The following is a 13,245-nucleotide window of genomic DNA, read 5'->3' as shown; positions in this document are numbered from 1 at the left end:
CATGAGCAAGCACAAGATGAAGAAGAAGAGGAAGAGAAGGAGGACGACGACGATGATGATTGACTGATTTGTGAAGTAAATTATGTCTTTTTAATCTGCAGAGAGAAGGCAACACCATTCCCTGGCTTGCTGCTGCAGCCTCTCTTTAAACTGAACAGCAGGTTCACCCTTTCTGCAGCATTTCAGAAAGAACAGCAGTAAGAACAGTTCGACAGAGGTTATCCCAGAAGTCTTGTGGCATCTGCAATATGCCTGAACATTTTTCCTTTTAAAACACCTCTTTCTGCAAATTTTGTCAAAGCCGGAAGAAAACGTCACCAAGGGGAGCCTTTTCTAGCAGTTTGTCAATTACACACTTTGCACATTCTCTGAAAGAGTAAACAAATGATAAATTGCAACTGTTGCCCAGGCCCTGTAAACAAAAGATCAAATTCTCTGTGCTGCCTTGGCAAGAAAACTAACTGCAGCATTTTGTCAAGATTTTTACAAGTTCTGATTTCAAATTAATAACAGAAATTGCTCTTTTTCTAGTTTACAGAAAAACTGAAAACATTTATTAAAGATAAAATATTTTAAAGAGAGGAACAGAAACAAGATTGTACATTAAAATAAAATCTAGTTCCATTGTAGAAACAACTTGCAGTTTGTTCCAGCTCTAATCTAGGGGATTCTAAGTGCCTTTTTTTTTCCCTTCTTTGTTTTTATGAATGAAGATCTGATCCCTCTCAGGACCGGGAAAATTAGGAAAAAACAGAAATCAAAGCATGGGTTTTAAGGTCTATGGAAGATTCACACGGGTACATTAATTTCAGTTAAGACCAGAGCCAGGATGAATAGTATTTTCCGTAGGAAACAAAACAGTTAAGGTAGAAATATTATTCAGGCATACAAAATATTCAGTGGAAACGTGAAAAAATTAAAAGAAGACTGGCTAAGCATATGAGCATGACACAGATTTAGCAACTTGGCGTATATTATGTTTCAGAAATTGCTTCAAATTTTTAAAAGAAAAAAGACATCTGATGAATTTCTTGCGAAAGGAAAACTGCTATGCCCCTTCCAGACCCTCTCCAAGGCAGGGGAAAGTGTGCAGTCAATTCCTCTGTCCCCAGCCTCCCGCGGACGTCCCCTGCCCCAGGACCTCCTGAAACATCCCGAAAGGAAGGCGGTCAGCTGGAGACCCCGGGGCGCGGGGCCCGGGGAACCCGGCTGCGCCAGGAGAAGGTGTAAAAGATGTGAAGTCCGGGGAGTGGGGGTGTCCCCACAGGTGGAGGTGGGGCTGGGGTGAGAGGCGGATAGTTTCTCACGTCCAGGGCCGCCCCAGGTCGGGGCTGTGGAGACACTCTGCCCTAGTCCAGCCCCAGACAGGAGTCTCCGGGAATTCCTCGCCCCACCTGCTCCTGCGTCGGCCCCAACCCCACGACCTCTCGCTTCTCTCGGAACCCGTCGAGTCCCGGGGCCCCAGGCTGGGCCCGCGACTGGCGCCCGGGAGGAGGGAGGCGGGAGGCGGGAGGCGGGAGGCGGGGCGCGACGGGGGCGGGGCCAACCTGGCGAGGCCCGGCCCTCCCAGCTCCGCTCCGAGCTAGCCGGCACCGCCGTGGCGGAGGGATACGGAGCGCCGTATATATACCGCCGGGCTCAGCCCCGCACTTCGGCAGTGGTGTTGGGAGTCTCGCGGGCGCGGCGCCGTTACTCGCAGTCGGGCGGCGGCATCGGCACAACGCTGAGCGCACATCGCGCCTTAGCAGCGGCAGCAGCAACAGCAGCGGAGGCACCCTCGCGGTCACAGCCCCTGCGCTGGTGCAGCCACCCTCGCTCCCTCTGCTCTTCTTCCCTTCGCTCGCACCATGGTAGGTCGGGAGTGGTAAACGGCGGCGTAGCAGCTGTCTGCCCATTTCTTCCAAAATTTTGAGTTCAGCGCCCCCCCTATTTTCGCCGTGGGTTTTTTTTCTCTCTCTTTTCCGGGTGTTACGCAGCAGTTGCAGTTAAGGAGGACGCATTTTGGATTTGCATTTCGCTTTTCTCGGCCAGGGTTTCTTATTTAAATTTTGGTCCCTCTTAGAGCTGGACTTGGCCGTGGGCTGTCGGCGGACAGGGGTTCCAGCTGCAGCTGCACGGGGGCCTTCCGCATCCACCCCCTCCCCCAGCCCCGCAGCACTGCATCCAGCGCGCCGCACCCGGGCTTCCCGCAGCGCTGCGCCTGGGCCGGGGCCCCGGGGGGCGGGGGAGCCGGGCGGGGCCGGGCATTCGATCCCTCCCCTGAGCCCCCCCCCCGCCGTCCTCCACCCTAGGCTCTGAGTCGGGGGGTCGGGCGGGCTGCGGAGAATGAATGGGCCCGACCTAGCCCGTGGCGCACATTGCTTCGGCCCGGGCGTGGGGGGCTCAGTCCGCGTCCACCTCCTCCCCCACCCGACGACCCCGCAGGGCGCCCTGGCTCAGCAGCTATTCCTCCTCCCTCCCGGGGGGCGCGGCGCGGGCGTGGGTTGGGAAGGAAGGAGCCGGGGAAGGGTGGGGTGGGGGCAGGAAGGCGAGGGGTGGGGGGCGGAGAGGGCGGAAGCGGCGGGCCGGCCGCCCTGCGACCGGGCGGGGCCCCGTCGTGTGGCTGGGGCTCGTGTCCCCATGTTTCGCACCCCTGCAGCTCCCCACCCAGTGCGGCAGTGAAGGCGTGCTTGATCCTCTGTACCCCGGAGGTCCCTTCCCGAGGGAGGCGCTCAGCTCGAGCTAATTGGGGCGGGGGGGGCGGGGGAGGAGGGAGCTGGCGCGCGGCTCGGTTTCCATTAGAGACGCAAAGTTTCTGCTCCGGGAGGAGGCGGCGGTGCGGCTCGCCGCCTGGGGGAGCAGAAGCGGGTGGGAGGCGCGGGGCGGGCTTGGCCCCCTCTCGCCGCGCGGTCCCGGAGCGGGGGTGGGAGTGGGGGATGATCCTGGCCAGGGAAGGGCGGTGCCCCCACCCTGGGGCTCCCTCGTTCCTCCGCATCCCGCCTGTTCTTGGGGCACGCACCCCTGCCTGGCCCCTCGCCACTTTGCAGTCCGCAGGGAGATGCCCTCCACGTTTCCGCTTTCTCTGCAGCCTCTAGATTGCCAGATGCGCCTGTGCGCCTGGCTGGGTGTGTTTTCTTCAGGCCCCTTCCTCCCTGGGCGGGCTGGGCTGACATCACCCACAGCGCTTTCTGGCTTGGCGGGATGGGGAGATGGCTCCCGACAGGTTCAGGGCACCTTTGCCCTTTAGACCAGAGCGATTTGGGGGTGGGTATTTCTTTGTCGAGGAAGGCTGATGCTCTCGGAAAGCTCTCTTACCAGGAGAGTTTTGCGGTGAGGTGGGACTGTTCTTCTCCCTGGTTAGGTGACAGCTCTCGTGCGAGGTGTGGCAGGGCTTCCTGTGGTACAAAGACAGATGTTGTCCTGGCATTACGTTGTCCTGGCATTACGTAAATCATCGTGTCTCCTTCATGCAATATAAAGAAAACCGCCTTCCGGTGAGGGGGGTAGAAAGGAAGGAAGACCTAATTCTAATTTGAAAAAATAAGTTTTCCCCCAAATCAGCATATTGGAACACCGCACATATGGGAAAGTTTTCATTTAAGATCAGTGTAAACGTAACGTGGTTAGCTTTCTATTAGGACTTATTTTGTAACTGGCTTCCTTAGACGTCCTTCATTAAAATAAAAATACTTATTAGCTCTCTTAGCATTCTGGAAGCTCCCCCCTACCCCCCGCACCCCACCCCCCCCAGGTACAGGTCACAGGTTGGGTGTTGCAGGGACCAGACAAAACAAGTGCAAATAACCTGCGTGGCCATCACCACCTGAATAAAGTGGGTTTATTCCGAGCAGCTCTTCTGTCATGCTGAAAATTGGTGAATATTCTCTAGCAAAGTTAGTAGTTGCTCTTTTTCCAAAAAAGACATGGTAGAGTCTCATAATTATTTCGTACCTTTGTGGGTACTTCACGTTTGCAGTTTTGTAACAGCTCAGTAGTAGGATGGTTGCATTTTTTCCTGGCTTCTTTATCAAAGATAATTTGACTGAGGGCACCAGCCCTTATGAATGGGGGGCTTTTCATAAATAACTGCCTAATTTAAATGGAAAAGCATTTATTGCATGGAAATGAAGTTGGTGGGGGTGACCCATTGCGGTATATTTATATTTTTCACTTAATTGTATTTCATAAAAGAGATACGGAAGCCTGTTAATCCAACCCAAGGCCATTATGTAACGCCTATTTGGAGATTTTGGAGCGCCCTCAGCAATGCGCAAGGTGCGCTAAAAGCCTGCCCCTGGCCAAGATCCTGGCGGTGGTGACAGCAGCCGTCAGGCTGGCATCCTCCGATGGAAGGGGGGACTGCGGTGTCCCTGGCGCAGTAGGTGGCGCTCTCCTTTCTCTGAGCTGGCCGCTGCCTCCGCTGTGGTGGGGCCTTTTGCCACTAGAGGTGCCATTTTTCAAATTATGAACTGACCCTTCCTCGTTAGACCTCAGAGTGCATTAGCCATGGGCTCAGCAAAGAACACCTGAAGTGAAGTGTCACTTGTCATCCTTTGTTTTTTGAAATAGCAAAAAGTGTTCCCTTTGTTCTCATTGTTTTCATTCAGTGGCTAGCAGTTTCACCGCTGTTTTTTTTGAAAGAGTGATTTTTGAAAGGTCAGTATCAAAAGTATAATTGAGAAAACTCTGCTGCTCTCCATCAACGCTCATGCACTGAGGTACACTTCTGCTTTCTTTACGTAGGCTGATCAGCTGACCGAAGAACAGATCGCTGGTAAGTGGATGACTTCAGGGGGTCCCCTTAGGCCAGAACGAGGCATGACTCCTTTTGGAGAACTTCTCTGACCCTTCCCTCCCACCCCCACCCCACTATAATTTGAGCAGTTTCTTAAGAATTTATTTAAATGGAAGCAAGAAGCAGAAATATTTAGGTCAGGTGTTCGTTCCTTGCCAGCGTGTCAGAGGCCGTGTGGACGTGGAGCTGGGAATCCTTGTTCCACTCTGGCGTGTTTGACTGGCTCATGCCGGTCACGGCTTTGCATGTGGTGGGAGTTCCCGGAGCCTGCTGCTCACAGCGGAGTTCAGTATTCTTAGGCCACAGGTCTTTTCCTAATTCACCATGAAGGCTCGTGCTCGCTCTTTGAAAATACACAGGAATGGGTGGACATGAGGGTTAGTTCTGCTGTAATAATTGGAAAGGGAGTCAGTTTAGATTCTAGCTTTTGAGTATTCCTTGGAGGACTCTTTGGAGATGATTTTTCTTTAGGAAAATGCCATTGGGAATGCAGGGATGCCTTTGAAATAAGTGCCATATAGAGAGAGCACTCTGGTTCCCTGGGAGGGTGCATTTCTAGTAACCCCTTCATGTTGCTGTGAAAGGCATTCCTATGGCCTTAGGGGAGCACGGGGACTAATCTTCACTTGTCAGATTGGACTGAGGACTAATTTAAGTGTGTTTAAAGTTTAGTGTTCTTTAAAAATGTGAGAGTACTGTGTGGTTTTATGGAACCAGTTACCAGGAGCAGTGTCTGCTTCAGGGACTGCGGATGAAGGCCGGTCCAATAGGACTATTGTGGTCTTTATTTCAGGAGATAAAGACGAGGCAGTTTCTGATAAGTTGCAGACTTGGATGGTTTGCTTTGGCAAGCCCCAGGGAAGTGTGTGCTGTAGCTGGGTTGGGTAAAGACAGTCATTCTAAAGGGTAAACTTCTGTTTTCAGAGTTCAAGGAAGCTTTCTCCCTATTTGACAAAGATGGCGACGGCACCATCACAACAAAGGAACTTGGAACTGTCATGAGGTCACTGGGTCAGAACCCAACAGAAGCCGAATTGCAGGATATGATCAACGAGGTGGATGCTGACGGTGAGGGCTCAGACCTATGAATGAGTGCCAGTGTTGTGTAATTCAAGTTCAGACATGTCACAAGATTGTCTTTCAGGTCCCCAGAGCAAAGCAAATGTGCAACGATCCTTTCGGTGGTTGCCTGACGGCGGCTGACAATGAAAATAGAAGATTATGGGCCTGCCTTTGGCTGTGCTCACTGTCTAGAATGTTTCCTGGATCAGATCGGCGTATTGTTCTTTTCTACTTGCCGTGACCTACAGCTCAGTCTTTTTTATCAACTGGCCCATGAGTCTCCACTGAGTCCTTTGGGGAAGTAAAAATAAGAAGCCATAGACCTTTTCTAAAAGCTGACTGTCTCCAAGAGGAGTGGGAAGTGAAGTGGAAGGAGAGACCCTTAGACTTTAGTGTCAAGTTGAGTACAGACAGCATGAGCTGTAGATGTGTTTATTACAGAGAATTTTGAGGGTCATATAAAGCATGGACATGGAGGGCTTGAAAACTGTAGGGAGTAGATTATAGAACCTAACAGAAGGGGAAGATGAGTAAAGTACAGAGCAAGAAGGAATAAGCAGTATCCCTTGTAACAGGGTCACCAGTTGGTCACCGATTCTTCTGGACTCTAGAGCAGTGGACAGTGGACCTTCTACTGCTCACTTCTCAGGAAGCAGTTTTTGAGTATTTCCTTCTCAAAAAGCTGTCCTTTTGGAAACCATGTACATGCAGATAATATATGACATCGTAGAACATGGGAAATTTTTAAAAAATGAGCTAAGAATAAGCAGTTTGGATCTAGACTATTTTCTAGACGATTGGCTTGAGAGTAACCGTTTAAACAAATGTGGTATCATAAAGTGATAAAGTAGAATTAAATTTGTCTGGTCATGCACATTGAGAAGCTGGGTGAGCTCTTTAACAAGTGATTTCAGCCCATTCAAGCTACTTTGAAAAGAATTTTTGTCCTTATCAATGTTCTGGAAAAGGGGTAGTTCAAAATTCCCTCTTGGTTGACTGCTAAGATGATTGGCCATCTGGGAACATGGGGTGGCCACCCCCTGTTTTATGGGAACCCTGGGAAATGGTGCTTACGGACTGGCAAAGTGTATTAGGCCCTTAGATTGTATGGAGCAAGGAAGGAGAAACTGTCTCAGGCTACAGAATCTAGTAATGAGTAAACATAATGCCCAAGGTTGTCTTCTCTGCGTAGTTATGAGATAGTACTTAAAATAATTTACTTTGTCTTGTGTGAATATCATAATGCTTTAAAATTTTGAAGGCCAAAGGGATTTCTGAATCACTTTGATTTAAAGGTACTGGTGAAAATGAGTATTTTAACCCAGGGCTTTTTCCCATTTAATTTTGTTTCCGTTTAATTTAAGTTATACTGTTAATTGTCTTTGTTTTTGGGGGTGCTCGCCAACTCTTAGCTTTAGAGGGGAACTTATTTAGAATACCGGCCATAGAACAGGCTGTTCCGACCCAGTTCCCTAAGTGGTAGTGGCCTGAGCTATGAAAACACTTCCGAGCCTTGCCCTTACTGGGAAAGTAAAGATCCTGAGCTAGAGAAAAAAATGATTAGGTGACTTATCATCAGAATGTGGGCAGGAGACGCCTTCTGGGGAAGACTGTGATACTTTATGGTCCATGGTATAAGAAAGTCTGTTTTTGCCTCCTTCCATAATCCTTTTCTTCCATAAAACATTCTGTTGTACTGGCAGGCCAGTTCTGGGTCTTGACCAGGGTCACAAACCAAGGCAGAGGTGGGGCCAGGGGCTCACCCTCAGCCCGGGGTCAGGGTGGGCGGGGTGTGTTGTCTCAGGGGCTTCCTGCAGGAATGGAAGGGTGCTGTAGGCCTTCTCTTGAACTGCACAACCGCCTTTAGTGGTCAGGAACCTCCACGTGCAGTTTCCTTTGCATCCTGAAGTGCTCTCCTGGGCGCTGATGACTAGTTTGAATTACATGAGTCATGTGAAATCCCTGCGAAGTATTTGAACAGTTGAGACTTACACATGGTTTAACCTCGTAAAATAAATAACTCAACCGGTTTGTCTGAGTGAGTCTTAACCCTTCTTTGTTGTGCTTTGAAGATGTTCCCTGCTGGGGAGCATTGCGGGCAACATACATTTTATGCGAGCTTTTGTTTTCTCATTTGAGGTAATGGCACCATTGACTTCCCGGAATTCTTGACTATGATGGCTAGAAAAATGAAAGATACAGACAGCGAAGAAGAAATTCGTGAGGCATTCCGAGTCTTTGACAAGGTAATCCTGCGTCCAAGTAGCAGCCCGTCCTTAGAGACCCGCTGCTTTGCCACCATTTCTGAACTACTTAGAACACTTAAACTGAATCGCCTGGGCCTCTGTGGTGATCTTGCTTTGAAATAAGCCGACTTAGCTTCAGCAGCCTTAAATTGGGCGAGGGTGAGCATGATGATAAGCAGTGGGGAATTTGGAACCAAGCTTCTTGATTGCTGCTTTTAGTTCCTTAGCGTTTTCCAAGCCCCTGCATTTCGGTGCTGGCTGAGGGCACGCGCTTGGTGGGGGAACCGGAGCTGGGTGGCCTGTGCCCTTTGGGAAGCCCTCTCCACCGCCCTCAGTGGCACCTGCTTGACGTTCACAGGATGGCAACGGTTACATCAGTGCGGCAGAGCTTCGTCATGTCATGACCAACTTAGGGGAGAAACTAACAGATGAAGAAGTAGATGAAATGATCAGAGAAGCAGATATTGATGGCGATGGGCAAGTCAACTATGAAGGTAAAAACGCTGCATTAGTCTCTTCAGCTTAGTTTTGAATAGTCCTCCCTATGGTATCTAGAAACAAGTAACTGCTTCACAAGACCCTGATTTTTATTTATTTTCCTTATGCGGAGTAGAGATGTTGTGTTCATTCAAACTGCTTTTGAAGATAACCACAAGTTATGATTGTTTGTCTTTTCAGAATTCGTACAGATGATGACTGCAAAATGAAGGCCTACTTTCAACTCCTTTCCCCCCCCTTCTAGAAGAATCAAATTGAATCTTTTACTTACCTCTTGCAAAAAAAAAAAAGTTCATTTACTCATTCTGTTTCTATATAGCAAAACTGAATGTCAAAAGTACCTTCTGTCCACACACACACAAAATCTGCATGTATTGGTTGGTGGTCCTGTCCCCTAAAGATCAAGCTACACATCAGTTTTACGACATAAATACTTGTCCTACCTTAATGATAAGGAAGCACCTAGTGGACTCCTCGCAGTTCCATTTGCTCATGATTAATACACTGGGCTGGCCAGTTTTTCATGCATGCAGCTTGACAATTGAGCACAGTCAGGCATTTGTATTAAAAACGAAAAATGAAAAAAATATAAAACTTCTTCAAATGGGTTCTAGTTCAATTTGTTAGTATAAATTGTCATAGCTGGTTTACTGAAAACAAACATTTTAAATTGGTTTACCTCAGGATGCTGTGCAGAGAAATGGGTGAAGGATAAGCTGTCTAGACGTAGCCCCACTTAGCAGGACGGCCCTCTCGTACTTCTGGGTGCCCCCACCCTTGGTGACCATGACACTCCTCTGGGTGGCATGCCGCACATGTTGGTTTAGCGCTGTCCGCGTTGTCCTGGAGTGACATGGGTGTCAGGCTGTCAGCATTCACACAAATTTCAAAAAAAAAAAAACCCAAAACACAAACCTTTACCAAGGGAGCATCTTTGGACTCTGTTTTTAAAACCTCCTGAACCATGACTTGGAGCCAGCAGAGTAGGCTGGGGCTGTGGACTTCAGCACAGGCATCAACATTGCTGATCAAGGAATTACAATTTACGTCCATTCCAAGTTGTAAATGCTAGTCTTTTTTTTTTTTTTTCCAATAAAAAAAGACCATTAACTTAAAGTGGTGTTAAATGCTTTGTAAAGCTGAGATCTCAACGGGGACAAGGCAGTCGGAGGAGAGGTCAGTACCTTTAAAAGCTCGCAGCCCAGCGTTGGGCTTCTTGCTCTCCCGCCCTCCCTCCCTCCTGACATCCCAGCATCAACCTCTGAGCCTGAGACCTTGCCTAAAACTGGGCAGATAGCAATTGCTTCATCCTATCTACGGACATGTAGGTCTTAACTTGTATTTTCACTGGGGGGCGGGGTGGGGGGGGAGTGAACCCTGTTTAACTTAATGATAATTCAGGCAGTGGCGCTCTTTAATGAAGGAAAAAAAAAACACTTTTTCTCAAGCATGTACTTAGGGGTTCTTCTCAAATCGTGCTGCTGATTACCTGTTTTATGTAACTACTTGAGACCATCTGTGCAAAGAGACATGATTTAGTGTGTCTGTCTGTAATTTAATCCTTGCTGTGTGGTAGAAGCAGTAGTCCCTTCTAAGCCAGTCTTTCTGCCTAAAAGACACTACCGGTCACCTTTGAGTCATGATTTTTAATTTATGATGATGACTTCCCTCGGCCTCCTTTTCCTTTTTTTTTTTCTTCCAAAGTTAAGTTGACTTAGCTTCCTCCCTGCCTTTCTCTCCCCCCCCCCCCCCCCCAGCAGAACTAATGCTAGCCTCCAGCTTGAAAGTAAAACTCGAGCCTGGAGGGGATTTTGTGTCTAATTATAAACCTGTAACCAAAACTGAGATGCTGGTACTGGTCTTTGCAGTGGGATTGGTGTGCTTTAAAAACCCCTTTAAAGGAATATTGAGTCTAGTGCAGAACTCTTTTCTGAAATGTAGGCTGGATGTGCATTTGGTGTCTCCCCAGGAAGGAGAGTTGGGTTTTTGAGTGTCTGTGGGAGGTTTTAATTTGCCAGGGAACCACGGCAGGCTGCTTCCGAGGCAGCGAGAAGCTCTTGGCAGCCAGATGGGTGTGTTCAGGGCTGATTTTTAGAGACCCTTGGCTTCTCCCTCTCCTACTCCCTGTCTGTCTGGCGTTTTGCAGCTTGTTAGATTTCCTGCCAGAGGGACAGGTCAGAGCAGTGGAGAGGAGCCCGCCCATCTACTTCTGCCGTTGGTCCTTAGACTGGGTGGTTGTAGAGGAGACACGGAGCTGGAGGGGACTTTGACAATTCCCCGAATCTGGAAGGAACACCTTGGAGGTTCTTCAGGTGAGAGAGAACCAGTGTTCCTGGATGTTTCTTTTTTGGGAGGCCACATGTTGACCCATCTCAGGCCTGTGTCCGATGGCTTCTTGGTAGTTTCAAAGAGAGTTTGGGGGTAATTTAACTTTTTAAAACTTTGCCTTCTGTCTTAACTCTTCTGTCAAGTCTTTCTAGAAGCCAGGTGGGCTCCATTTTTGTGGTCCCACAGCCCTTCCGAAAAGACTGCTTTTGAAAAAACCAGATTCTTAACGTGGCCAGCATCCTGTATGGGAAGCGAAGCCCTCCCCCCCCCCACCCCCCCCCCCGGGAGTGCTGAGTCCCATCTTGGTGCAGGGGGCAGCCTGGTCCCCGGAGCTGTTTTCCCTCTGGCTTTTGAGGGGAAGACCAGCCCAGATCGGGTGTTTGCAGGCTCCAGCATGCGTTTGTGAGAGGAAATAGCCGAGTGTTGGGTCCGTACCCTTAAAAGTTGGTTAGCACCTCCCTGTAAACTCTTGCCCCTTCTAACTGCTCTATAAATAATATACATATATTTATATATATAAAGTGACTAGTTTAACTGGCATCCCGCTTGAGCCTGAGACTTGCCGTTAGAAACTGCTGAGTCCTTGGCAAACACTTTCATAGTTTTGTTCTCCATCTGTCGGGGGTAGGTGTTGAGTGAGGCAAATGCATCTCGATGTTTCAGATGGGCTCTTGACGCACTCTTGCCAGGGAAGGCTTTTTCTGATTTTTAGACAAATGAATTTTTGCACACTTCAATTGGTGTCTTTCGGCAACTTAAACACATGGAAAATTAGCTACTGTACATATTTTTATATTCTCTTTATAAATGCATGTCTGACTCCTACCTGTAACCTGTGTTGTGACCAGTGGCTGTCCAGTAGGCCTCCCGAGTGCCGCTGTGGCCCGTCAGCGTAGCCGCGTATTACCAGCCCCGCAGCATACTGGGAACTTCTTGCTCAACAAAGAATGTAAATTTGGTCAAAGTCTGCTCTTCGGTTCACTCAATTAATTTTAAACATTGGAATTAATTATTATATATCCAAACTACATTCCCCCTTTCGACAGTGACGAGTTTCCACGAACGTGTCTTAACCTATCCCCTTCAGCTGGAAGTTAGTATTTTTCTTTCTTTCCAATCCCTCGAGGTTGTCTTGTAGGAGACAGAAATCCTTCGCTGTCTGGATCCCTTGGAGTAAGAAGGTAGCGGCGCGGGTGGAGCGTGTGGTCTTTCTCCAGCTCTTGCGAGGTTCGTTAAACCACGTCCGTAGCAAGGATGGCGGTAGTTCTGATAACAGAAGTTACCCTTCACCATGGCAATTGGACAAGGAGATGTACTTGAACGTTTTCTGTAAATCTTGAGATAAACTGTTTGGAGATTTAACCACCTCTCTGATGGGGGACCAACTCTATGGAAATTGTAAATAAGTTTTATTTATAAACCTGGCACTGTATTCAATAAACATTTCTGCAGCCTTTCATCTCTAACTGCGAATGTGTAGGTTTTTAGCTCTGTGTACCCCCAAGTCCCTTCTGCCTGATGAATAAGGTACACCTGCCCCTGGATGTAATTCCACCCAGGCTCTAGGACAGTAGGTAAGCGCGAGAGGCCAGAAACCCCACGGACACACCCTGGGACAGCTTTGCTCTAGTTTTCAGTTCAGGTTCAGGTGTTCATAGCCGACAGTGGAACACGATCTCGTGGCCTATTACTGTATCCAGGTCTGCTCTACGTGGGAAAACACACCACCATAAAAAGATGCACCTCAGTGTTAATCCCAAGGGTTTTCAGGAATGACATGGAGAAATACACTTTAAAAAATTGGATGGGAGTTTTAAATTACATAAGCATGTACCTCTCCCTGTGTCAAGAGCAGAGCAGCTAAGGAAAGGGGGCGGGAGGCAACTTTCCAGCCCTGGGGTTGAAACCTTTCCCTTGATCAGTCCTGGTCCACACCCTGATCCTAGACAGAGTTCTGCAGCAGGAAAGGCTTCTGTTTCCAGAAGGATCTTTTCCAGGCTGCCTTGCCTGTTTCCTTCTACACAAGCAGCAAGAGGGCTGAAAAGAAGGGGCAAGATGACAGGGAGAGCCACTGCTTTGGTCAGAAGGCTTGAGCCCCACTCGCAGGAAACATTTGGCTCCTCCTGTATACAGGAGCTGAATTAAAGGATGTGGACACTGCCTTAGGGGCAGAACCCTCTGCCCTGACATTTTTTTTCGGACTGGGTCTTAGTTTTGGTTTTGTTCCTCTGTAGCTGTGGGCAGACACTTTGCTTCTCTGGGCCTCAGTTTCCCAGATAAAGCAAGATTATTGGACTAAGTGGCTTTCTGGGATTCTGACCAACCCAGCTAAGCATC

The 13,245-nt window shown here is 48.7% G+C and overlaps 1 protein-coding gene across 1 annotated transcript; it reads left to right on the top strand.

The window, feature by feature from the left end:
• The first annotated feature begins 1,635 nt into the window (after positions 1 to 1,635).
• Positions 1,636 to 12,374, top strand: CALM1 (calmodulin 1). The gene is made up of 6 exons (XM_046007970.1): positions 1,636 to 1,850; positions 4,723 to 4,753; positions 5,699 to 5,842; positions 7,976 to 8,082; positions 8,441 to 8,576; positions 8,761 to 12,374. The coding sequence occupies exons 1-6, from the start codon at positions 1,848 to 1,850 to the stop codon at positions 8,787 to 8,789; spliced, it is 450 nt and encodes a 149-aa protein (XP_045863926.1). The 5' UTR covers positions 1,636 to 1,847; the 3' UTR covers positions 8,790 to 12,374.
• The last annotated feature ends 871 nt before the right edge of the window (positions 12,375 to 13,245 follow it).

This window comes from Meles meles, chromosome 6 (genome assembly GCF_922984935.1).
Source record: "Meles meles chromosome 6, mMelMel3.1 paternal haplotype, whole genome shotgun sequence".
In the NCBI taxonomy this organism is placed as follows: Eukaryota; Metazoa; Chordata; class Mammalia; order Carnivora; family Mustelidae; genus Meles; species Meles meles.
This window is presented reverse-complemented; position numbering and strand designations above follow the sequence as displayed.

Bases quoted from the DNA above. Each gene is read 5' to 3' on its own strand.
- CALM1 (XM_046007970.1), top strand. The intron at 4,754-5,698 runs GTAAGTGGATGA...TTCTGTTTTCAG, and splicing joins GACCGAAGAACAGATCGCTG to AGTTCAAGGAAGCTTTCTCC. The intron at 8,083-8,440 runs GTAATCCTGCGT...TGACGTTCACAG, and splicing joins CATTCCGAGTCTTTGACAAG to GATGGCAACGGTTACATCAG.